The 26,276-nt window shown below is 44.7% G+C and overlaps 1 protein-coding gene and 1 long non-coding RNA gene across 3 annotated transcripts; one reads left to right on the top strand and one right to left on the bottom strand.

Annotated features, from left to right (window-relative positions):
- Window positions 1-1,325: 1,325 nt before the first annotated feature.
- CTNNB1 (catenin beta 1) lies at window positions 1,326-24,602 on the bottom strand. 2 transcript variants are annotated; one of them, XM_080580481.1, is made up of 16 exons: window positions 24,394-24,602; window positions 9,899-9,959; window positions 9,170-9,397; window positions 8,783-9,036; window positions 8,456-8,694; window positions 8,164-8,365; window positions 7,647-7,791; window positions 7,100-7,203; window positions 6,681-7,019; window positions 6,290-6,448; window positions 5,263-5,382; window positions 4,971-5,121; window positions 4,760-4,881; window positions 3,375-3,435; window positions 2,409-2,629; window positions 1,326-2,104 (listed from the first exon to the last, which is right to left on the bottom strand). In XM_080580481.1, the coding sequence occupies exons 2-15, from the start codon at window positions 9,909-9,911 to the stop codon at window positions 2,421-2,423; spliced, it is 2,346 nt and encodes a 781-aa protein (XP_080436607.1). In that variant the 5' UTR covers window positions 9,912-9,959; window positions 24,394-24,602; the 3' UTR covers window positions 1,326-2,104; window positions 2,409-2,420. The 2 variants fall into 2 exon arrangements, with proteins under 2 accessions (XP_080436607.1, XP_080436606.1); XM_080580480.1 differs by lacking the exon at window positions 24,394-24,602 and adding an exon at window positions 23,839-24,288.
- Window positions 24,603-24,749: 147 nt separating this feature from the next.
- Window positions 24,750-26,276, top strand: LOC308189893. The gene is made up of 2 exons (XR_013946706.1): window positions 24,750-25,258; window positions 25,647-26,276. It is a non-coding gene; the product is annotated as an uncharacterized lncRNA (long non-coding RNA).

Here is a 26,276-nt window from a genome sequence, read left to right as displayed (position 1 = left end):
TATGCCTGTGACTAGCACTGGGGAGTATCTTTTTACTAAAAAATAAGAATATATGTGGTGAAGGCTGTGTGTGTGCATATATGGCATGTACATGATATGCTCAGGCAATAGTCCTCTGGCACTAGCAGGTGCCACGGTGCTTAAGAAATTACATCCCCTCTTTTCCCCCGGAGTGAGCATGGAGCGGCTCTGTCCGGTACTGCTTCCTGTTTGACACTGGCCTTTGTGACTGCCACACCTACGGAAGCTACCTACCGAGCTGCTGTGACCAGCCTGCCCTTGGACAGCCCCGATCTCCAGATGGCGAGGCACGCCAACAGCCCTAGGTAAACAAACTGACCTCACCTTGCACTTTGGCAGGAATTGTTTTCTTGTGTAACCTGTCGTATCACTATTGCTTTTTCAGAGCTGGAAATTAGAGCTGGAGTTGCTAGAAATAGGAAAAAAATTACTGAGCACTTTGGGTAAAGTGTTTTCTAATAATAGTCTTCTAGTGTAAGTGTTGCTGCAAGGTGAAGCTGGGTTACTCAAGGAGGCATCTGTGTAGTCACAGTGCTGTTGCTCTGCAAGTGAAGTGAGGCAGCCTGTTGTGTAGTTCGATTCAGCTCCCATCATCTCGGGATCCTAACAGGAGCTGTGATCCCTTACAGCTTAGACCCGTTGCAATTTTCTGCTGGCAAACTGCTGCACAGATGCAAAACTGCCTGGGAGTGCTTGCTCTGGGCAGGGGCTGGTGCAGGGTGCAGATGCATGCAGTCTGTGAAGTTGCCAGTAGTTCAAGGACCACTTTCCCTGCTTCCAGCTGCACAGGCACTGCCGCAAGAGAAGGTGAGTCACGTGCAGGTCGCACCTCACAGGAACTGAAGCCTGAGGACACCTGAAAATGGGTTTAAGCTACTGGAGCAGCTAAGTTGTAAGAAAAAGGCCTTCAACTGGTTGTACTGACAGCACGCTGCTGAAGTACGACGAGTGGAAATATGATGCTTTATGGCTTTTTAATGGACTTGTTGAAGTCCAGAAGTCAGCACGTGGCTTGTAGGCCAGGCAAGAACTGTAGCTGCCTCACATCTGGCTAGACCTGGCTCAGTGCTGGGGAACCTGCTTCAGCGAAGTGGCAGCAGTTCAAGGGGAAAACACTGCAGTAGGAAGCCTTTGCCGTTACGACAGCTCTAAGGGACTAAGTAGTGCTTAGTGAGATGGAGCGGGGAGTGGTTCTTGGCTCCCTCCTCTGAAGTAGTGAAGTTACTGTGCAATGTGAGGACAATTTTCAGAAAACTTGTGAACACACAAACATAGTTTACAATCTGAAATAATTTGACACAGAGTGAATTAAAAGTTTACTTTAATTTTGAACCATTTTATAACTGCATTTTTCTCATGAAGCATCTGTATCACAGCAGGCTACAATAACTTTGGGATAAAAGGCAACTGGTAAACTGTCCAATACAAGGTTCCAAATAAACAGTTCTTACTGGCCCCTACCCAGACATATCCCAGATAAAGTTTTTGATCAAAAACATGAAATAGATCCACCTGCTTATTTTAAGCATATTAAAAAGGAAACTAATTGGACCATTTCTATTTGTCTAGTTTTTTATACAAAAAGGCTACACAATGTTACACTTTATTCAGAATACAGTTAGAGCGATTATGAATTAGTGTTCTACACCTTTACTCAATCCTTAAAAATTAGAAACTGCTGTAGCATATTCACTATAACTTAATACTACGAGAGACTTAAAAAAAAAAAAAACTAACAACAATTACTGCGAAAAGAAAGGCTACTTTCAAAGCAAGCAAGGTCAGTACCATTACAGAGATTTAAAAAAAATAATAAATTTTTAACAAGCAAGGCTAGGGTTTGATAAATTCCATCTTGCAATTCATTCGTGTGCATTCCTCGTTTCTTGAATCACTCCCAAAATCCATTTGTATTATTACTCCTCGACCAAAAAGGACCAGAACAAAAAGTTTACTTCAATTGTTCCCATAGGAAACTCAGCTTGGTTAGTGTGTCAGGCACTTTCTGAGATACTAGCCCACCCCTCGAGCCCTCTCAGCAACTCTACAGGCCAATCAATGCAAGTTCATTCAGATGATACAGCTGCAAAGAGAGAAAAAAAAAACACGTGTCAGCATTCCTCAGTAAGGGTCTGTTTTAACATACTAAGACTGAAGCTTAGACTAAGACTGAAGCTGGTGCACAAGACATTACAGTTAATTACTTCCACACTTCACGGCAGAAGTCAGTTTGGAGTGTACCGATGGTGTGTTTCCAGAGCATTTATTGAGGATTCTGGCACACTGGGACCCATTCAAGCCATTCCCTCCCTGCCAACCAAGTCCTTAGTCCGGCAATCTGTTTTCCTCTTTGTTTTGTTTTTAAATTCAACGTTGGAGCTTCTTACCTAAAGGATGATTTACAGGTCAGTATCGAACCAGGCCAACTGATTACTGTCACCTGGAGGCAGCCCATCCATAAGGTCCTGGGCATGGCCAAGATCTGGCAGACCATCAACTGGGTAGTCAGCACCAGGGTGGTGGCCACCCATTTCATGTTCCATCATAGGGTCCATACCCAAGGCATCCTGACCGTATCCGCCAGAGTGGAAAGAACGGTAGCTAGGATCTAAGAAAGTTAAAGGTGGCAGAGGGAAAAAGAGCATAATGTTAACAGATGTTAGACGCATCGGAAGCTGCAAGTATCAGTGTGTGAGAAGATCTTGGTAGCCATCTAATTTTTTTCTAGTTCAGCCAAGTTCAAACGATCTGTTGTCTGCCCTTAATGGCTATTCCATCATTTGAAACAGCCTTCCAGTGTGATTCTGGAGACAAAGCACACTGCAGTCAGAAGCACGAGCAGATTCCAGCCAAGCCATTAGTCTGCACAATCAACAGTACTAAAATTCAACAATACTGAAGCAAAACCAGGCTCCAAGACTGTAGACTTTCTTCTGAAAGTCAAAAATAGCTTAGAATCCTTAGGGATAGGCTTGAGTTTGAGTCTACAGCCACTTACAGACTAATACATTCAATACCAGCATTTGTTTTAAAGAAAAACTGCACTTTTGGAATTGTCAAGTCCATTTGTAAAGGATTTAAAAGCTTTCTGGAAACAACAGCTCAGTGGGAGATTCTCTCACAAGACTCAGACAAGTGACACCAGGTCTGCACACTCATATGGCTCCCATTTCAGTGCAGCCTGTGGTGTCGCAGAAACTGGTTATTTGAACTGGCAGCTCCCCATCTGGCTGTCAGTTTGCGATATCTCGCCTAAGAGTAATTCACTCTTCACTCATTTGCAGTTCTCCTTTATGTCTATGACTTGACTTCATCCAACTTAAGCTTAGTCAAGGGCAAGGGAACAGACATACCGTCTGGGCGGTATCCAAGAGGTTCTCCCTGGGCACCAATATCAAGTCCAAGATCTGCTGTCTAGATGTGCACAAAAAGTTACAAAAGAGTTTTAATGTCAGGTCTTTGGGCCAGCGTTAGTAGTTCTAAGTTTAAGAAGTTTTAAAGTTTGCCCCCAATCCTTTTTCAGCATTTTTTCTGCAGTGTGCACTGCGGTGTGGTACTTTTATGAACATGAAATGCATTTTTACCCAAAAATCTGCATCCAGTAGCTAACAGCCACATTGAGGCACAGGAAACCATAGCTCACTGCAAAGAGGCTTCTCTTTGGGAACAAGACAAGGCAGGTCTAGGAACCAACTGCTTCAAGTTGGCTGGTCAGAGGTTCCTGAGCCAGCAATAGAGCATTTTAGTTCTCAGTGAACCTCCCCCAGTTTGCTGAATTACAGAACTGCATGTCTGTAGTGTAATTACACAACTTCCATTTCAAAGAGTCCATTTTAGCTTGGTTTTCTCACAGTACTGTGCTAGATGGATACAGATTTTAGGAAAACAGAAGGTTAATCACTGAAATTCTACAAAACTAGTGTCCTTTATTAAAGACGTGAAGCTAAACTCCTGAACCTTAAGAATCGGGGGGGGGGGGGGGGGAGAAGACTAAGACTTAGTGAAACCTTCCCTCTGCCCCACCCACACAGTTTTCAGTCTCATTTCACTGTGCATCCCTTTAAGCATGAAGAATCACTACATGATAGTTAGCTTGCAAACACTTTCATGTCTGAGAGCTCTGTTCTAGGGAGAACATGCCCACCCCGAACTTCTTAGTCCCACATGGTTTGCCGGACAGAGTTCTCACAGGATACACATTATGTTTATGCTTCTATCATATCGCTTACACCTCAGTATTTGCCTGCAGCATTAGTCAGGTTTGGACAATCTGCAAAAATCTGTTGAAATTCCTAAAATATTGCAGAGCTGTCCTTTGAAATTACAAACAGCATACAGACCTACAAAGTTCTTCTACACAGTTTTGCACACTAAGCAAAATGACAATTATAAACTTTATCAGTACTAGAGTGTAGACTTTTCCTATCTGCAAAGAAGGCAACAGAGCAGCAGCTGTAAGGCTGCTTGCTCTTCATTCTGTTCAAACAGGCCTATAGGCTTTAGGAACTCTAGTTCTAGAAAGGTTTCTTCCCCTATACAAAGGATTCCCAAGACCTCCTGTTTACACATAAAGTTTCACCTATTTACATATCAAGTTCTGTCCTAGGACAATAGTACACACTTAAAGCTTGCATCATTTTCTACAGCTGTGTGTAAAGATGAACCCATACCACTAATGGCACCTACACTTGGAAATGAAGTCTCCCCAAGGAACCACGAACACAAAAACACGACTCACCTCGTTCCAAGCCATTGGCTCAGTCCGGAACAGGGAACTTGTCAATTCCACCGAAAGTCGCTTCTTGTAGTCTTGTGGTTTGTCCTCAGACATTCTGAACAGCACTGCAGCTGCATATGTTGCTATTAAAAGAAAAAGGGATGTTAGTGGAAGTCGAGTCTTCCAGCAGTTTTTCTAACAAAGCACGAAGCCTATTTTTATGTTCACTTACCAACACCCTCATTCCTAGAATGAAGCAGTTCTGTTAAAGGGGCAGTGGCACCTTCAGCTTCAATTGCTTCAGCTGCTTCCTTGTCTTGAGCAAGTTCACAAAGCACACCTGCAGCTACTCTCTGGATATTCTCAATGGGAGAGTACAACAACTGCAACCAGAACACAAGGGTTTCTTTAACTCTTCTGCTTGCAATGAACCTGAGCACAGTTTGACTCAGCAGTTCTACGAAGGCAACGTAAGAGCCATTTTTCTAGCACGTACTATAGCATTTTCTTGAGCTCTTGCTTACCTGCACAAATAGTGGAATGGTATTTAGACCCCTGATTACGATTCGATTATGAACATCACGTGCAAGAATATGCAGGGCTCCAGTGCAGCCCTCAACAATTTCTTCCATGCGCACACCCTCCTAGTTAGGACAAGAAAAGGCATTTTTTTAAGTTGAGATCTTGAGTGCTAACTTCTAAAACAACTGTCAAAAAGCTGATCACTGTCAAGAAATCAACCAAACTGTCCCCTGCAAACACATCCCTCCCCCACCAAGGCTCACACCCACCTTCTACTGCTGGCCTTCAAATTTTAACATCCCTGCTAAGAGTTGACCTAGTTTATCCAACTACATTCAATAAGCGAAGCATTTCAGTGGAACTCCTCCCAGTGTTCTCATTTTTATTTTAGTTCATTATAAACTCAATGTCTGACAACACTTTTTTATTTCCCAAGCTCAATTAGCTCAGCAGTTTTAGTCTGAAACAGTGGAAATCAGTAATGAAGAGGCCCTGTCTTGCCTCTGCAAGTATTAACTCTACTCCTGTACTAGTATGTATTGCTTCCATTTGCCCATGCTAAGGCAACTTCCCCTGTTACTACGTTTAATGGGGATGGTGTCAGGACTGGTCTTGCCACACTGACCTGGTACCTGAAAACATAATAAGCACGGAGCTTGTACAAGTTGTCAGCTCTAAGCACTGTTGAAAATACGTGTTAAGCTGTGATAGCATGCTGAAACCCATAGTTACAACAAGGATGAGACACTTCTGGCTTCCTAGTAGAGAACTACTCCCCTCGTGAGGGTAGGCAAAACCATTTTTTCTATAATCTATAGCACACAGCATCAAATGCTCAAGAGGTCCTTACTAAAATAAGAACCAAGGTTTGGTGCTTCCCCCCCAGCCTTTTTTTTTTTCTTTTTTAAAAAAAGAAACACTTCAGGTCTTCCAAGGCAGAATCATCAGTATGCCAAGAGAATAATACGAACCAAAGCAAATGCTAAGACAACAGCTATTTAAATAACTTTAGTTACTGCGGCCACTTACCACAAACTGCTGTTGTGTTCCACCCATGGAAGTACGTCGCTGGGTGTCCTGATGTGCTCTCACCAGCAACTGAACTAGCCTTGGAATAGCACCTTGTTCGCGCAGCGGGGCATGGTTTGCAGGACAGAGCGCAAGATTGCGGATCAAACCAACAGTAGCCTGCAGTTCACAAAAGGAGTGGGAAATAAAAGAGCATGAGAGCGTGCTTGCTGTTAGCGTGGTGTCGGTTTTAAACCCCATGGTCCCAAGCAGAGCTAAGAGGCAACCAAGTTGCTCAACTGAAGCAGGGGTCCCATCAGTATGTTACATTCTCCAACACCTTGGAAACACAGTATTTTTCACAGTTAAGGTTACCTTAAAAAGGCACCAAAAGCTGTTAACCATCATTTACCTTGATCAAAGGCCAGTGTGAGGGTGGGTGCAACAGTTTAACCACCACTGGGAGTCCGTAATGGAGACGCACGGCATTTTGAGCCATCTCAGCCTCTTGGTGTCTGCTGGTGAGGTGACGGAGCGCACAAATCGCAGGTTCTGTGATGTCTTCCCTGTCTCCAGCCCGAAGAACTGTGCGCACAAGAGCCTCAATGCCACCAACCTGGCACACCATCATCTTGTTCTTGTAATTGTTGCAAGTAAGGTTAGAAAGGATCCCAGCAGCACAAGTCACAACATTAATGTCATCCGATCCTAAAAGCTGAACAAGAGTTCCTAGAAGGCCTTCCATTCCCTCCTGCAAAAAAAGAGGAAAGGAAAAATTAGTCTCTCTCCTCTTCCACTTTTTTATCCTGATCCCTTATAAGGCCCACTTACCTGCTTGGTTGCAGCATCTGACAGATTTCTCAGAGTCCAGAGGCAGTTCTGGACAAGACGCTGGCTTGGATCTGTCAGGTGGAGTCCCAGAGCCTGCATCCCACCTAGAAGATGGTACATGTTTGATGCCATTACTTAAGTGCTCATCTTGTGAACAGTACAATCTTTCTTTTCTTTTAAATCTGAGTGCATACCTCATAAGCTTCTAGTTCTTTCTTAGCATTAGTATCCTAATACGGCTAGGCCCTAGTGCTTCACTACATAGATAAAAAGCTATGATTTTCTTTGTGACACTGAAAACATTTAAAATGTATGCATGTTCTAAGGGGACAATTCTGACAACACTCATTCACAACAGCACACAGCTGACTACACAAAACTATACGTAAGGCCTCCAAAATAAGTTATAAATTGAAGGACCAATCATGTTCAATATCTGACGCTTCTGCTCTCACGTGGAATGTACTGGTTCTGAAGTACAGTGTGTATATATATATATATATATATATATATTTTTTTTAAGCGAGGGTACAAGAAATGTACTTACCAGCCTCAACAATAGCAGGTTTGTTGCTGGAGCAGACTGACAACACCTTCAGCACCCTACTTGTGGTCCACAATAGTTTCTCGTAAGTATAGGTCCTCATTATGTTTACTAGAGCCTGGGGTCCACCACTTGCCAGAATAATCAGCTGAAAGAGCAAAAATACAACACTTATCTGTCACTTCCTGGGCATGCAAGTAGGTAGTAATTGTTGCTGGCTTATACAAATCCTATGTTGCAGATCTCTAAAAAACTGTTCGTATCTGCTGGTCATGTCTAAGTTTTGCAGTCTCCCCGTGAACATGACTACACTTCCACACAATAGCATCTTGCACTTCTTTCAAGGCCAGGACTGACTGGCAAACTGCTCAGCAGGTAACGAAATCCTCATGCTGACACGGGATTCAGAAAAAGGAGCATGACTGGTGGCATTCCTGTGTACAGTTCGGCACACAGGAACTTTAATGCCATTTTTAGCAGGCTCACTCATTAGATGGGCTTCGAGAGCAGAGGCACTTACCTTACTTTCTTGATTGCCATAGGCTAAAATCTGAAGGCAGTCTGTTGTGATGGCCAAGAATTTAACGTTTGTCTTGTTGAGCAAGGCAACCATTTTCTGCAGCCCACCAGCTAGACGGACAGCCATTTTGGCTCCTTCCTGATGTAACAGGAGATTGTGAAGAGTCGTAATGGCATAGAACAGCACGGAGTCCACTGGAGACCTACAGAAGGAAAAAAAAGAAACTCATAAGTACCAGCACCTACCATCAGCAACTAAAAAACCACAAGTACTATCTCACCAGTCCACATACCCAAGCATTTTAACCAAAGCAGGGATGCCTCCTGATTTGAAGATTGCCAACAAGCCTTCACGGTGATGTGAGAGGTTGTGTAGTGTACCTGCAGTACAACGGGCTGTTTCCACGTCATTTGTATTTTGCATGGTACGTACGATAGCAGATACCATTTGAGGAGATCTCATAATAGCATGGCGAGACGCTTCCTTTTTGGATAACTGATGAACCATAACGGCAGCCTTGTTCACCACCACCTACAGAAGTATTTGAAGAAAGCTTTTAGTTTGAGGTTATTGAAGAAGCCCTATAAACAAGCTATACCGAGGTTAAGAAAATACTTACCTGGTCCTCATCATTCAACAGTTTGGTCAGTTCTGGGATTGCACGAGTTGCGAGTTCAGCATCATCCTGGTAGTTTATCAAATTAACAACAGCATGTTTTAACATCTGGGATGGCTCAGCCAGGCGCTGCACATTAGTTGGATGAGCAGCATCAAATTGCGTGGATGGGATTTGCATTCCTTCATCCAGTGTTTCAGGGAACATAGCTGCACGCACTCTCTGGGCTCTAGTCATTGCATACTGGCCATCAATATCTGGAAAACAAGGTGTTTACCTCAAACTAGGAATAAAAAGCTACTCTTCTGTATCAGTAATAATTCAGTATTTAGATTTCTGTATTGTTAAGCTGCATGTCTAAACGAAACAGTGTAATAGAGAAGGCCTTACCAGCAACTTGCTCCTGGGTAAAGGACTGAGAGAACCCCTGTTCCCACTCATACAGGACTTGTGTTGTGTCCACATCTTCCTCTTCAGGATTTCCTTTGCCACTCAAAGAGGGAGCAGTTGTTGTGGCACCAGAATGGATACCAGAGTCCAGATACGATTGTTGCTGCCAATGACTGACTGCTGCTTTTCTGTCTGGCTCCATTGCCATATCCAGCTCCATCAAGTCAGCTGTAAGAAATCATTGTTCAACAATTAAGTTTAGTTCAATTACTCCAGTACGTATTAGTCCTTCAAGAAATGACACAGATTTTACATGAAAATAAACTGTTACGAACGACCACCTCAGCCCAGCTGAGCAAAGCACAGCAAGTGAGACAGCAGTTTTAAGCTGAGGCATTCTGTCAAACCAACGCAGACATCTATAAGCCTGACTAGCAGGCAGAGCAATCACTGCTATTGTCATTGTCTCAGTCTACTGCTTACAGGCTCCCTTTCCACACAGTGTGATTCAGGTACTTCACCACACTTAAGTGACCAAAATGCTTAAGATGACGAACTTGTTTGCAGGTTTAAGTTCCAGAGGTAAGGTATTAATTACTGCTGTACAGCATTCATTATTCTATTCAGGTGACTTTAAAAAGTTAAAAAGGGAAGTAAGGAGCTAGTTTAACTGTTCTTTATTAGAACTGCCAGGTTCTAATAAAAAATTAAGTGTGATATATTTTATACCTTGAGTTGCCATGTTCCTTGCTGTGCTCCCAGAACTCTTTCCTGCTACCTTTCAGAGACCCTAAAAAAGAGCAAGGTAAGAACTTATTAAACACTAATCAGAGCCAGTCAGACAGGATTTCATATTAGAACAGTGGAACTGCAAGCTAAGGCTTAGCACATCTTGCCATTTCACTGCTAAGTGAGCATATTCAGTGCTAATTAGCAACCCCCCATGGACAGAGACACAAAGGAATGAGATATATCACACAGGCTTTTTCTGGCAGACTATATGTAAGATATATTCCCTTCTTAAAGCCACAAGAGAAAAAGAATTGAAAAATGACCACGATAGAGCCACTTTTTACTTCTCTATCCTTGTGTAAGACGAAGTCCAGACATTAAATTACCTAGCTTGGACATGCTGCAGAGACGAGAGCTAAACGTCAGAATTGTTCATTCCCCTCTAAGACAACCACCCTTAAGATATAAGCAAAACTGCTGGATACAGGGCTACAATAAGGATTTCAGCTGGGGAAACTAAACTACCATTTAAGACAAGCTACTATTATTTCAGCATTATAAAAACCATCTCAAGATCTGTAATTGAACATCCTTCTTCACTACTTTCCTATACCATGAGAAGAAAGATTTCTCACTATATAAAATCCTCTTTCATGAAGTTAAACTGAAAATTGAACCAGCCTTAAAAACAAGTACTCTCCTTTAGTTGCACACACGAAGTCACCAAACTGTGTTTGTTTTTTTTTTTTCAGACAGCCAAGATAATTGGGGGCAGGAGGCTGAACTATGATCAAATGCCCTATCAAAATCCTCAGTATGCACCTCCATTTAATATCACCAAACAGCACAGAAGTACCATAAATTTGTAGCTATCTCCTTACTAGCCCAGAAAGAGAAACTCAAGGCCACAGGTTCACATGGGTCAGTCAAAGCTGTCGTATTTTTATTTATTTAATTTGCTTCCCCGCAGTTCGACACCATTTTTTCTTTTTCTTTTTTTTTTCCAGCACAAACACAGTGCTGGTGACAGCCTGGTCTGGGAGCTACCCAACACTTGTAGTGGTAACTAGTGCAGGGAGCAAAACCATCAGCAATCGGCTTTCAGTGTGCATTAGGTGTTAGAGCTATGCTGATCAAAACATTCCTAGACAATGAAGTAAAGGCAAGCCACTAATCTCTTTGAGGGACAGGTCTGCCGTACTGTGTCAGGAGAACAAAGTCCATTCGGCGCTGTATTGTGTAAAGACAGACCTACCAGTTTAAGAGTTTCCTTCGGGAGTAGCTTTCAGAAAACCATAATTAAATAGAAGACAGGCCTGCAGTTTTAGGAATCTCACTGAATAGGTCGGGCAATTCTCTCTTGAGCCAGCTGCAGGACACCCCCAGCAGCAAACTATTTTGCTGCACAAACGCCGGTGCTGTTTGTCCTGACTTTGGACTCCCACAATTTCCGGCTGCATCCCTTTCCTGGCTGTTTTAAAACAGACAGCAGATTTGCATTTGCAGCAGATAAGCCACACTGAGCTGATTTAAGATATAACATAACACATAGCAAGCGCACAGCTATGGAGCTGGGAATGCTCACAGCCCCCCTAAAGTGGTCCTACTGCACAGCCTGGAGGGGACTGCCCAGCTCGGTCTGTTCTGCACGGAGGACGAGCTTGACAACACCACCACCGTTTTTTCCACTACCTTGAACACTGCAGAACAATTCTTCCCAAGTGCTGTTAGGAGTTTGGGAGTAGCAGTGGTAAGGGGAAAGAAAAATTAACACATTCACCGTTACTACACAAATCCTCCTGATGGGCTAAGCTAGCACAAGTAATCTTGACAGCCCCTCGAAGACCTCATGCCTTACTTTGTCAGCCCCACAAATGCCTTCCAAACAAAAAGACGTGGAATAGCACTGAAAGTAAAATTAGTATCTTTGCCCCCACCCCCCTAGTCCTCACCCTAAATCAGATGCAACATTTCCAATATGAAACTGTGGAGAAGACCTAGCTGCTATACTCAGCTACAACATGCTTAGCACGAAAGATCTGTTTTTATTGTAACCTCTCTTGCCTCCTCCTGTCAGGACACTGCCAACAAAAAATGATCACCAGGTGAGTTGCGGAGTTAAGACACACCGGTGGGTGAACCAGCCGAGAGCACTGACTATGCTTTGAGATATTTCATACCACCTTAGATTCAAGTATACAAGCAATAGGGAGCTCGGGAGCAATGCACATCATTTCTTTCTGCCGTTAAATTCTGCACAAAGGAAGGCACCTCGTTTACAGCAACTGCACTCCACAATGGTTGTTTCAACAGCCTGAAGAAATCAGAAGAAGAGGTGTAGCATTTGGTACAATCCAACAGAGCAAACTAGCCACCACACTGCAACAATACTCTAAAATAAAGCCGAAGAACACCTGCAGGCTAGCAGGGAAGAATACAGAGTTAAGCGTTCAGAACTGCATTATCGGTCAGATACAGCCTGACTTTGAAACGCTGACCTTAGACCAGCCCGCTAGCCGCACCTACAGTTTCTAACTTCCCAATCTGCATTTCACACAACCATAAAACCCTCAGCAACTCCAGCTAGCATTTCGGATTTAGATGTGAAATTGGACTTATTGTTAAAAATTACCACAGAATAAAGGTAGCCTGGGAAAATGGGCATGTTCCGGTTGCTTTCAGGGTTTCCCTAGCTGAACATTTTCCCTTATTTTGCTTCCCATCTTGTTCTCTTTTTACAAGGGGGTAAAATTGAGTCTGGACAGGTGCTGACTTCTTCCAGTGTTTATCACGGGGGAGGCTGCTTCAGGTACTACCTCTGACAAGGACAGTAACAGCCCCAGACTGGGTACAAATGCTGTGCTATTACCTTTCCCGACAGAAACTGGATCATCGTGGAAGGGGTGAACAAACAAACACACACACACACACACACAAAAAAAAAAAAAAAACAAAAAAAAAAACACGCTAAGATAACTAAGCTTGCAGAATGCAAGCATGAAGCACACAGCAGCTCCTTTAAATCCAGCTCCTACTCAGACTTCCTGGAGGACATACAACCAGTGACATTACGTTACCAAGGTCAGTACTGCAGATCTGAACCATCAGGAAGAGAAAGGACTCCGTGTATATTAAATAAATAAAAAAAATAAAAATGTTAGCACCCCAGCAAGCTTCCACAGCCCTCGCTACTTTCAAAGACTAGCCAGTGCTCAGAATTCAGGTCTGAATTCTGGTAAGCAGCACGTCATGCACAAGCCCCTGTGGATGCGCTGCCTGGATTAGAGGCCTGTTAACTTCTTACAAACCTCCCCACAACAAAATCTGCTTATTTAGGAAGCACGATGAGCTCTGGGTTTTAACAACTTACACACACATTAAATTTCTCCTACGAAGAGCAACACAAAACATTGCACTGAGCTGCACCATGTACTACTACTCCCACCTCTGCATGTGAAATCTTTTAAAAACTCAAAAGTTTTGCAAGCAGAACAAGCTTATGAGCTAATTTCATGTTACTATGGAAGAGTAATTCAAACTCCTTGGTTTTCAAAGGAATAAAAGACGAGAGGTATTTTTACGATGAACAAAAACTTCAATATTAACTTCTGATTTTCAAGAAGTCAGGCACATGCCAAGGCGGTGAGCAAGCCCACAGCGTTTCTCAAGTGGGAGCAGTAGTTCTGAGCAGCTTCAGTGAGACCTATAAACGATGTGAAACTCTGTTAGGATACGTGGCACAGTGAGTTGTTTACTTCTGCTCTCGTACGTATGGCGAGAGCTGGGAGAGCAGCCCGACGTCTACCTGCCTCCTGCATCAAGGCAACACGCTTGCACCTTTGCTGCAGTTTATCTGAAATAAACCCATTTTCACTGCCAGCAATTTGTTAGCCTACAAAACAGCTCGTGTTTGCAGCTTGCGTTAAACATTTCCACTTTCTCTCAAGGTAGAAAGCCTTCAGATCGACTCAGATTATGCCCGACAAAGCTGAAAAGCAGTTACCCCGCTTTGTAAGTTCAGTCAAACACCAAAGTTTGTAAGTGTTCCAGAAATCTTTTATTTGAAAGCAGCGTTTTGGAAAGCCTCATATGAGTAAGGAAGTCACTGTGATCTGTTCAAAAGGAATGTGCCTACTGACCGTGTTTTCATAAAAACCCATCTCATCTAGGACAGGCTAAGGAGCTGCATCTCTAAATGAACCATCAGTGAATGTCACTAAGATTTTCTTACTTGGAACAAGCAGATCTCAATGAAATTACAGCTGTTAATAGCATGGATCATCTACACACGAACAGTGCCTTCTTCTGGAAGCCTCCTTTGTGTCTAATTTTATAATCTGCCTCTTACACCAGATTTAAATATGAGAATACTTCTTCCCCCCCCCCTCCCAATTTTTATTTGTATATTTTTTAATCAGAAGGAAAAGCAGGCCCCCTGTTCTTTTCACCAGTTTTAATTTCACCTCAACTACAAGCAAAAAAAAAAAAACCTGACAGGCAACTAGGCTTGTTTCATGCACCTCTTTGCCAAGTTAACACAAGTTCCAGACCTAGTAACAAAACCAGACCACTCATTTCTATGACCCAAGAACAGAAATACTCTAAGAACTCAATGCAGCAGAAGCTATCCTAATTAACCTTAGTTTTCAAGTGGAAATGCGGGGAATACATTCAATTAAGGATTTTTAAATAATAATGAAAAATAATCCTTTGATCTTGCCTTAGAAGTGGTTCTTTGTTTACCAGAAAAGAAAGCCTGGTAAGGTGGGAGAGTCCTCTAACCAAGGTAACACTAACATAGTAGAAAACAGAAGCTTTCATGGCATAAAGCTCTTTTGGACACATGGTCAACCCTGCCTCCTTAAGCAAACTTTGGTGCAGCCCATGCCACAGCTATGAATGATCTAGCAGCAGGCATGCCTATTTCTATTTTAGTCTTATGAAGATATGATCCAACTGAGATACACATCTCAATATTAATTTATAATAGCACTGAACTGATTAACAGGAAGCCTAGGGAAGTTGAAACTTGGTTTTCTTCCTTCAAAGAGATGAAGAATTCACCTGCTTTTTTTTTTTTTTTAAATAAAAAGCACCCTTATTCTACCTGAAGACAACTTTTCAACTTTTGACAACTCAACTTTGGTAACTGCAGTTTCAGAGGAAGGGAAGGAAGAAGAAGTTAAAGGTGACCCAAAAGAACTGATTTAGATATTCACAGCTGAAAACCTCAAAACAAGAATGGTAGTTGTAGGGAGTGGTCATACCAGATGTTGACATTCAACTTTCAACATAGCTGATTATAGTTTTGTAGTAAGAAGGGGGATATCTTAGGAACTTTAAGGAGACAGTTGTTTGCCTTGAAGGTCCCAATCTAGGAAACTTATCTTTGAAAGTTAAAGGAATTCTGCCACTGGAAATCTGTTATTCCAGACATTCCAAATAACTTAATTATGAGGATTTTTATGTGGCTTCTACTGAGCTCTGGGGTATTGTGCTTTGCAGGTAATTCACTCTTCATGTATCAGACTCTTCTGTAAGATTGATTAGTAAGAAATTCTAGAAGTACAGGTTCAGGGTGGTTTTTTTTGTTTGTTTTAAGGGACTTTAGGAACTGGCTGTTGGAATGACAGTTGGGTTTACAGTTTATGGTCAATGAATAGAAGATACTTTATTTGGAAGCAGGAAGAGAACATGGTTGAGTTTCACATGAAAGATTTGCATTTTAAAGAAACATTTAATTCTTGTACAAGTGCCATACAAGGTTAAATACAACAGATAAATACATTCCATATGCACAAAACAAGTATGGAGCAGCAGTCCCAAGTTGTGTGGAGTAGTGCCATTTGCAGTCCTCACGCACTTTGACAACTCTAAACAGAACTGACTGTCTTCACAGTAGCTGTATGCAGAGATTATTTTGAAGTTAGTTATAAACACACATTGCTGGGCCTTGATTAGCATCTAATTTGTCATGCAACAGTAGTGAATCCTGAATTTAAAATTCAGATTTAAGTCTTTCCTCATACCAGAAGTTCAAGGACCTGGATAGATGAGAACTACTCTGAACCTCACTGAAAGGCTGGCTCTCAAATAATGGTTTAGGGCTGTAAACAATCAGATTTAAACAAAGCAGACAACTTCAGTATTTTGGGAGGCTGAGTTTGAAACAGCAAAGTTACAGTTTCCCTTATTATCCATACCAGGAGTGAGGATATAAAACTTTACATTTTTCACATTAATATGAGGCTTCCTTCAACCTTCAATGCAGCCGGTATTTAATACAGGGTGAAAATATCTTGTCAGGGTCATTTGAAGAGCTCTTAAGTAAACAGAAGTAACTTGCACAACATGCAACATCAAAAAAAGTCAAACTTTACAGCCAAGGGAAAACACCCTGCATTTTCACTGCTCTTAAAAAAGAGAAGACGCCATGTGTTTTCACAGCTCTAAAACATTTCTATCTTCTTCCAGTTTAGATGGTAGAAACACTCCTCTGCAGCCTTCGGTACCACAGCGTGAGTTACAGCAGCATTACTATTTTTAAGTGCTGTGCTAAGGTGTAGCAATGTGAACTACTTCAGAACTTGTATTAAAAGCTTAGAGCTACCAACAGCAACAGGAAACTCAGCCTGCCTTCCACAGCACGTACCCATCCCGAAATCCAGCTCATTGACCCTAGCCCGCAACGGAACAAGTTCACTCATGAACTTTGACTCATGACAGGACTGCTCTGGTCATTTCCTCAAGCAACATTTACTGAACACAGTTCCCTCCAACCACTCAGCAATACTTCAGTCCAGCGATCAACTCAGTACTCGATGTAAATGCAGCAGCAGGACCCTCCAGCTCAAATTTATCCCAGCTGGAATGCTTCCAGCCAATACATTCAGGAGGTGCCTACAGAAAGGTAGGCAATGCCTCGCAGCCATCAGAATGGTCTGTTTCAGATGCAGCTAATCAGATCATAATGAGCTATACTCCTAACACAGAATATACAAAGGAAATTGTTCTTTAAGATCCATTTCTTCAGCCAAGCATTAGGAAATTAAGAAACCCGAACAGTATTTGTTTTGCTGACCTCTCTCAAAGGTTAACAGGTTGCAACTTCCAAGCTTTAAATAACCTTAATACACACTGAAAGAGACAAACTGGCTCAAATATCCACAGCACTGGAGTTGGGAGAGGGGTTTTTGACAGCGTACACAGATCTATCCATGTTCACTAGGAGTCACCTCTGCTTTCAACCACTGGTTTTGCTGCTTCATTTCCACCTTCCCCCCTTCAAGCACCCCAGTTTACCACTGCATCATTTTTCCTGGATTTCTAACCCTTGCTTTCTGCCTTAGCTTACCTGAAAACTGCTTCCAACAAGGCTGATTAGCCTCCACACACTAACTCTTGTAAGAGTTCATTTGGTGCCACATCACAAAAGTGTTATGCGGGCCTATTTTCAGTCACCTCACCAATCTCAGGCCAATTAAGAGCACAGAGTAGTTTCTACTCACACACATTACCTAAAGCAGACAACATACAAATATTTCTGTTCTTGCTAGACTTCTAAGGAAGTTGATTACAACTGCTTAATGAAACTGAAGTGCAGGCATCTAGTTGCCTGGGCTAGACTTCAGAACTGGGTTATAAGCTGCGCTGAAAGAGGATTTACTTCTCCAAAGAGAAGTGAGGGAAAGCCTCAGATTACAGGGAAAGTTAGAGGCTTATCTTTGAATCCATGCAGCCTTAAGCACACGTGACAGCAGCACAGGAAAGGGGCCACCAGAGCTTTCCAGTGCAGCGGGATCAGGGCTCTGCAGTGATCTGACACTAAAAGGTACTCACCTGCTTTACCTTTTCCCTGCAAAAGGGACAGCAAGCTAGTGAAAAGTCACGTCTCACCCAGCTTGTCAAGTGATGACCTGTGACAGCAGCTTACATTTCAAGTGCAGCTGAGATTATAATGCAAGCACACAGGTTTTTTGCTCCTCCCAGCCACAGAACACCACCCAGGACAGAGTTAGTTTCAGTCTATCACTGAAGAGCACCTTGAACCCCTGACTGGAAGTTCAGGTACTGAAATGTATCAGAAATGGACTTGGTGAGCTTTCACTGCCAAGCCAGCCACCTCTCAGCTGCAGGAAGTGAATTTCACTGAAAAACAGGACTTGGGCAGCTAGCACACCATTTAAACCCTAACAGCTTGCTCAACTAGTCAGGGTCTTCCCAGGTGCTAAGGTTTAAGTACTCTTTTAAATACAGCCCATTACAAGTTTCAGCAAAGGAACACTTAACACTGCTCTGACCAGTGAAAGCTGCTGTCAGCCAGGAAATACCCAGATGATGGCTCCAGGCTCTTGTTTTCACAAATCAGAATTCAGACCAAGCTCCATGGGTAGGTTACAAAGCTCACACAGCTCATCTGGGCACAGATCTGGAACATCTCTAAGATATGAGCCCTGAAGCTTCACGTGCTGCTGGGAACCCCCCTGAAAAAAGCTGACAAGTCATATGGAGGTGCTCTAATACCTTTAGGACAGACGTTTTAGGGAAATTTTAGCTAAAGTTACATGTTGATAAGACACCCAGAGAGCTTAAATGGTACTTAGTTACCTCAGCACAATTTATAACAACCATCAGTGATACTCTACAGAATTGTTTGATGCTGGTCAGAGCCTAGGAGTGCATACTATGTCCAGCCCCATGACTGACAACGCAGACCCACACCTTTTCAGTCCCACATTTTACTTCTTAAGAGTCTATTCCTTCTGTAGTATGTGAGAGATTGTTGCACTAAATGTTATCACTCCAGGGAAGCTACAGCATTAGTATCCACAGCATTTTTCTTCCCCTTACCTACAGAAGTATTGAGTAGCTGCAAGGAGTCTGTCAACCTAAGTAATTATGTTCAAAATTACGGCCACATGAACTGGCAGCTTATGGTAAGACCTGCAAATTCAGGTGCCAAAGTGATCTTCTCAAAGCTACACTTTGTGCACTTGAATTTGTTTGTATCCCATAAAAACCACTGGTTGTCTCTGAGAGACACAAGCAGCAGCTATGCTCAAGCTGATAGTTCAGAGAAATTATCAGTTCATGTTTGAAAGTAATGGCTTAGAGCATTTCACTGGCAAGTGCTGCAATACTAGAAAAATCTATAATTTAATACAATAGTCAAAATTGGCTCCAAGTATCTGTGCATCCTTCTTCTCTGTCCAAAGGGGAGCTGATGATCATCTTATTTACAGTAAGATGGGAGAAACTGCTTTAACTACTTATCAGGTGTTACACATCCAGCTTTAGCAAAGAAAAAACCATTCCTCTCCGCAAAATGTGCCCACCAACCATTTGACAGCAGTTCACAGCCTAGTATTAAAGAACTGGTACAACAGATCCAGGTTTATGAACTTAATGCAAGTTCCTAATGAGATTAGGAACCCAATTACTCTGTCTTCACTGTTTAGATCAACTAAGCAGCACAAATTCATGCATGTAGCCTCAAAACAGTTACTAAGTCACTTCTGTGCAGCAATAGACCAAGATCTTTTGGCCACCAGCAAGCTCTTCTGATTAGAGCTTTCCTGCAGCATTCATCATGCTGGAATACTCTCACAGCTGGGCAAAGCATTAAGAGCATTTCCACCATCACTGCTTAAAGTCACCGCCTTCCACTTGAGGGACACAGGGCAGTGCCTGCACTGTGCACGCTCCTGCCTTTCTGGGTTAGGGATGAGCTAGCAGTTCTGCCTAAGGCAGAGTCTGCAAGCAGCCTTCACCTAATGAGCTTCTGGTCCTCGTGCCCCCACTTTTACCAACTAAGTGGTCTTTAGTGGAGACAGCAGCAGCCCAGCCCAAACATTCTTTAGTCTTACCTAGCCACACGTAAGAAAAGCTGACACCATGACCATACAAATACACCAGATTTCATCGAGGTTATCAGTGTTCTTACAACACACTGTAATAAAGTTCAGCAACAAACCACTGCCAGGCCTCAAGCTTCCTGCCCAGTTTCGAGTGTCCGAAAGACAGTTAATCATTCTGCAGTCACTTGTGACAGCATACATCACTAACAAGACTGGCAGCCACTGTATTTCAGAAGTATCTTTCCCTGCTGTTTGTGTAGAATTCAAAGCTTCCATTTCTGCACTAATACAGTGCCAATTTAGCAAAGGATCTCCCTTCCTAGTTTTCTTAGGCTGCAGCTGTGTAGCCAACCCTGAATATGGCTGTTAAACATTAATCTCTGATTTCAGAAACCAGAGCGATTAGTCATAATTGCACTGACACTAATGAAATATTTATGAATCTGAAAGTACACGTACTGGTTGCCTCCGCTTGTCTGTCAGAATAAACACGTATTTACACTAAGACACGCTGCTGCTCCAAGAAGTACCGCTTAGGCAACAAACTTGCTAATGAAGTCTGACACTGATGTTTCTTCAACTCACTTTTAATTAAGCCAAACTGACAATGCAACAGCATTTATCAGCACCTTTAGGATGTTAGGAGTTCTGGCCACTGGAGGGCACCTGAATAGTTGCCAGGACAATACAGGACGACTTGCTACATTTGCTGCAGAGTTAGCAAACTTCGCCGATTTACACAAATCTATTTAGCACACACACTAAGTCGGCCTAGAAATGCTAGTTCCAGCAAACATACTCAAACTGCACACTGCACCTTTGTCAAGTGCAGTAAGTTCCAGTAGCTCACACTACCTTTTAAGAGCAGCAACCTAGCATAGTAGATTAACCTAGAATAACTCTTAACCTTTAAGGAATAATTTTTTTCCTTAAACAAGGCTCCAGAGCTGATATAGTATCAAACAGTAGTGCAAATTTCACTTCTGTAATACTAATACTAATCCAGTCCTATATATTGTCCCCTAAAGCAACGTGGAACATTGAAGTTGTTCTGCAATGAGGGCTGTGTACAACATCCACACCCCCGCCTCCCCCAGACAACAACAGCACAGGGCATTTGCTTTCACATCAGATCAGAGTGAACAGATTCACGAGCAGGCGCAAGCCACAGTTAGGTCCCATCTGCTCACGCTATCGGTTTGGTGTTCACGTATGCAGAGGTACCTGCATGCAGTTTCCCCAAGTTCTCCTCCTCACACTTAAGGTTAGCAGTCAGTGAAAAAAGCTTCTGGCTGCTTCCCCCCCTTCACCCCCCACGAAGAGGGGACAGGCTGCCTTTTCTTGGTGAAACCCCATCACAGACAAGAGATTTTGCCTTGAAATCAAGTACCAGAGATGGATATTAATCAACCACTTAAGCTGCTTACACTGCCAAGTCTAACCAACTCAGCTCACATACCACAGAGCATCCAAGTACCCCCTAAAACAAGCCTTCCCATGCTTGATCAGAAAGCCAGCCAGCAACACTGCCCTGCCCATCTTTCGCCAAGACAGTCATTTTGCCTGAAGAGACGAGGACAGTCGCACACAACACTTACTGCCAAGCAGCCTGCTGAATTTTGGAAAATGAACGTGGTGCCATTTCCCAGCTGGAGCTGCTGCAGCCACCCAGCAAGGCAGGAGCCGTGAGACTTGCAGACACATGCTGCGAGGACCTATGCACAAGTCCCAGCTGCCTGCATAGTTTCTCACAGCCTTATCAGGCCCCATGAAGTATGATGTTTGAGATAAGCAAGGTCAGTCCTGATTTTCCTGCCGTGGTATGCAGTCTACCAGAGTTACAGAACAAGTTTTGCTGCCACAATCACCACAACCCCTGCGTTACCAGCTTTAACTATGAATTAACATGAGTGATTTTGATTACTGCCGTATTTGCACACTAGTCTGCCTACCACACAGTATTTTGCAGAAACATCTTCATCCACGAGTTTCAGACAGCACATTCAGACTTCAGTTTACAAGACAGAGGCTTACAATCGCTCTTTCCTGCCCCATTCTTGCTCCCTCCCTCTCTACTCCTCACAAGACCCCAAAGTTAGCTCAGAAGGCCACCAGTACTGATTTTTCCTTACATCTGAGTTTACTCTTTGAAGTACTGTGTTCTGAAGAGTTAAGCAAGAGCTTCTATTGATGTTAAGCCACCAAAAAAAAACTCCACCTTACAAAGAAAGCCTTCTATCTGAACAGCAACCAAGTTTCAGGCCTGAGATTTGATAAGCTGGTTATTGACACACCGTGTAGTCATAGCAAAATGCTAGTGTTCATAGACTACATATCAGGCAAGAAGCCCAGCCTATTTATTGCTTTGGCAAAGAGAGGAAGCCTGGTTTACTGAGGATGCAACACAACATTGCATTTGAAGAACAGACTGACTTTTGCAAACAAGCTTTACTTTGTATTAAATCCTTGCTTTTAGAAACTTTTATGCTTTGCCTTTCCATCAGGATGTTTTTACCTGTTTATTCCCTACAATCTTAAAAGGAGCAGGCAAACAGAGTAACATGACCATTCCCATGCATATCAGTATATACCTAGACAAATATCTGAGCCAATTGCCACAAAAATGGCATTTGTTTATACCTCCAAAACAGACACTCGATACAATATTATATGCAATGACAATTTTAGAGAGATTTAAGCCTTCTCTGAACAGTTCAGCAGCCTCACTTTCAACAGTACCAGCCATTAACAGTAGACACAGTAGCCAGATTATTTGCAGCTGTCAGCACCTTTTATTAAAAAAAGTGCAAGTTTAACATTAGTTCCCTGGATTGTCAGCTACTGAAATTCAAATTACAACTTAACCCAATGAATGCCAGTGAGTTTTGCCTTTGGTGCAGTTTTAAAGCTTTGTAGCAGTACCTTTTTGTCATTCTGGAGTAAAATCCTAACCGCTAAGTTGCTTTCCAGCATGCCTGAACTTAAGATCAAAGAAACAGTGACACTTTCAGGTAGTTTTCTAGACTGCCTCGGCTATGCTCTCAGCACACAAAGATCCTGTTTTACTAAAACCCCTCCTTGATTTCCTTCCATCGACCTCAGCATACCAGCCCAGCCTCTTTCCATTCACCACTTGCATACTTTGGGGGATGGGAGGACCACAGATGTCTGGAATATACAGTGTCAGAACAATGGCTGCTCCATGAGAAAGAGATCAAGAAGAAGTAGCTGATTACTAAGATCAACACTGCTATTCCTAAAGTCACAAGTTGCCCATAATACCTTCACAGCCCATCCTTTTTTTCCCCCCAAAATCTATGCAGATATTTTTCTCTTCTGGGAAATGAGATTCAAACAGAAAGTGCTTGACATCCTACAGCAACTTTCAGCTAAGGAATGATCTAAGATTTTAGTAGATTTTTTAAAAAACCTGCACCACGAGCAATCGATCATGCACGAAAGAAGGTCGAAGCATGCTTTTTGTGGAAATAGCACACCTGGACCTCCCTGCTTCACGCCAAGCCAGCACCAAGTGCCCTCTACGCTCCTGGGAGCAGCAGCAAGTTGCCCCGCACACCGCAGAGCTGCGTTAGCTCGGCAGAGCCCTGTGTGTGCCCCCTGGCCCCCAAAAAACATCGCCTCGCCCGGCAGGAGGCGAGCCCCGGGCTGCCGCTCGCCGCTCCGGGAGCTTCCTTTCGGGGACGCCGCGAAGCAGCCGAGCTCCCCATCCGATGGGCACAGACCCAAGTAAGACTGAAAGCCCACAAGGCGAGAGATGAGTTACCCACCGCTGGCTGCGGCGGCCGTGATTAGTTTAATTACGCTCGCTACCAACAAACCCACCCACGGCCCCCCCCCGCCCCCGGACCCCCGCCGCCCCCCGCCCGGCTCCCCGCGGGAGCCGCAGCTGCCGCCCCCTGCGAGGCGCAGCTGTCCGGGCCTCCCGAGGCGGGGGCCCCCCTCCTCCCCCCGGCCCTCCCGCCCCAGCGCCGGGCACACCCGGGCCCAGCTCCCGGGGGGAGGCAGAGGGCCGACTGCGGGAGCTCGCCCCGCGGTCCCGCCGCACGGAGAGGCACTAACGTGGCGGCGAGGAGACAGCGCTGGCTGCCCGCGGGCTCCGGCTGCTGCCCGGGCGATCCCAGTCGGGGCCGTGTTTTTTTTTTTTTTCCTCCTTCCCAGCTCCTTCCTCCTTCTCCTCCCTCGGCTTCTCGCTGCCCCCCGGGTGGCGACCGTACGGGGCGGCGGCGTTGCCGAGTCCCCTCACGCCGCTGCCGCTCCCAGCGCCGGGCCGAGCGAGAGCCTTAAAATGGCGGCGCTCGCACCGAGGCTCTTATAGGCAGCGCCGCGTATCCTGCCGCCGCGGCCGGGACCGGCGCGCAGCATTCCACAGGCGCCCGGCGCACAGGGCAGGGGAGGAGAAATAGTGCCCGGCTCCCGGGGCGGAGGGAGACGGAGAGCGGCAGGGGGAGGGAGGCGGCGGCAGGGAGAGGGGGGGAAGGCGGCGGCGGGGCAGGGCCTGAGGGGGGTTGAGGAGCTCTGAGGGGGTTTAAGGGGTGGGGGTTAAGGTTTGGCGGAGACACCCCGTTCCGGAGGCGGGGAGGAAGGAGCCGAGTTCCCGGCGGGGAGCGAACTTACTGCCGGAGGGTGGAGGGGGCGGCCCCGGGGTCCCCGTCCCTCAGCCGCCCGGGGGCGAGGGAGGACGGCGCCCCCCGCTCCGTTCGCTGTCTGCCCCGCGGTTTAATTAGTTTTAGCTCGTATTTGTGGCTCTAAAATAAATATTCCGCACGCCAGCAGCTGTAGAGATTCAAATAAAACCGGCCCGGGCCGTGGGGGGGCCGCGCACGTCGGCGGAAACGCGCCCCGCGCCGCCTCGGTCAATATTTGTCAGGAAGCGGTTGCCACAGAAAGTGCCTCGTTATGCAATTTATTTATCTTTTAGCAGCAGAAGCGAGCTGCTGCCCCCCTTCCTCTCACACACACGGGCACGCACACCTCGCTTCTTTCTCGGGGTGTGCAAGCAGGGCGACGTGCGGCTTGCACCAGGCGCCCTCCCCGCGGCGAGCCGAGGCACGCCGGGGGCAGCCGCAGCCTCGGCGTGCACGGGCTCGCACGGCGAAACGCTCGGCGGAGTTTTCGCCTCTGCACCGGCAAAGTGCTTTTAACGTTTCGAGGGGGAAAGAAATGCACCGACAAAGTGCTTTTAACCTTTCGCTGGGGGGAGAAATACACCCCGGCGCACGCCTCGACGTGAAGCAAGGGCCCTGCGTGCCGGCGTGTTTGTGTAAAACAGCCCTTGCTAGCAAAAGATGGATTTTTAATTAGTTTTTTTTTTTTTCAGTATAAATTTGCTTTGGCAGTAGCAGATGTTGGGGGCTGAGTTCTTGGTCTGGTGCTGGAGGGCTTCGTGCAGCCTCTCGTTCCCCACCGAGCTTCTGTGGTTATTGCAGCGCGGAGATGTATGGTTCACGGAGGGGCCACCTTTGTACCTGTTTTTCCACTGGTAATACTATTTTGAACAGGCTCTGAGTTTTTACTCACAAAGTTGCACTTAAAGATTTTTTTTCCCTGTTGGTTAAAAAAAAAAAAAAAGCCTCTTCTACAACGCTGCTTGATTTTCCTGTCAACTGCTTCCTTACATCAATGCTTTTTAAAATGTGGAATTTTTCCCTGTGGAAAAAAAAAAATGTAGGACTTGCTGTGCACACAACACACCCCAACCCTCCCAGGTGGACCTGGGCACCATCTCTATCTGGCATGGGGCAGCCGCATGGGGCCAAGACCCCATGCAGGGGAGGGAGAGCTGTCACAATTAAAATGGCTTTCAGAAGGCAGTGGTGACAAAAATAATAATCCTTGATTCTCCCCTATTGTTCCCCATCCTGTTGCAGGGCGTACAGCAATCATCCACCAACTAGCTTCCTGGTGCAGTGGCCATCCTCAAGTCCCCACTAGTAAGAGGGCAAAATGCCACCTGGACAACCCTCATGTTAGAGGTTCAAGAAATCCGGCTTTCCTTGTCAAGTTGTTTTCTCTGAGGACAGTTGCCTGTTTTGGCCATGCTGGCCAAAAGAAGGGCAAGAATGAGGGCAACGAGGCGGCAAGAGTTGGCAAAGCAAATGCTGCTGGATCAGGGCCAGTGGGCTGTGAATGCCGGTCACCTTCCAGGGGATTTACTGGGTGGTTTTTGCTTGCCATGGAAGCATGCAGCAATGAGCAGAAAGACCTTGCCGTTCTCAACACCAGGAGTTTGATTCCAGTTTATATGTATCAGAGAAAGTGCTCTTGGAGATCAGTTTGGTGCATGGAAAAAAAAAAGGGGGGGGGTATGAGGGGAAGAGCTAATTTATTTGTCCACCTCCCTTTTGCAGCCACTTTGCAGTACAACCTTGGGAAAATGTTGTCTGCCTTGGTTTCACCCTCTGTAAAATGGGAATAATAATAATAATAATGACAGACCCCCTCCTTTTAGATCGCCGGATCAAAGGTACTATATAAGTTCAAAGTCCTGCTTCTATAGG

This window comes from Anser brachyrhynchus (genome assembly GCF_964034855.1).
Source record: "Anser brachyrhynchus genome assembly, chromosome: 2".
Taxonomy (NCBI): Eukaryota; Metazoa; Chordata; class Aves; order Anseriformes; family Anatidae; genus Anser; species Anser brachyrhynchus.
The sequence above is the reverse complement of the archived record's forward strand: the minus strand, read 5'-3'. Positions and strand labels throughout refer to the sequence as shown.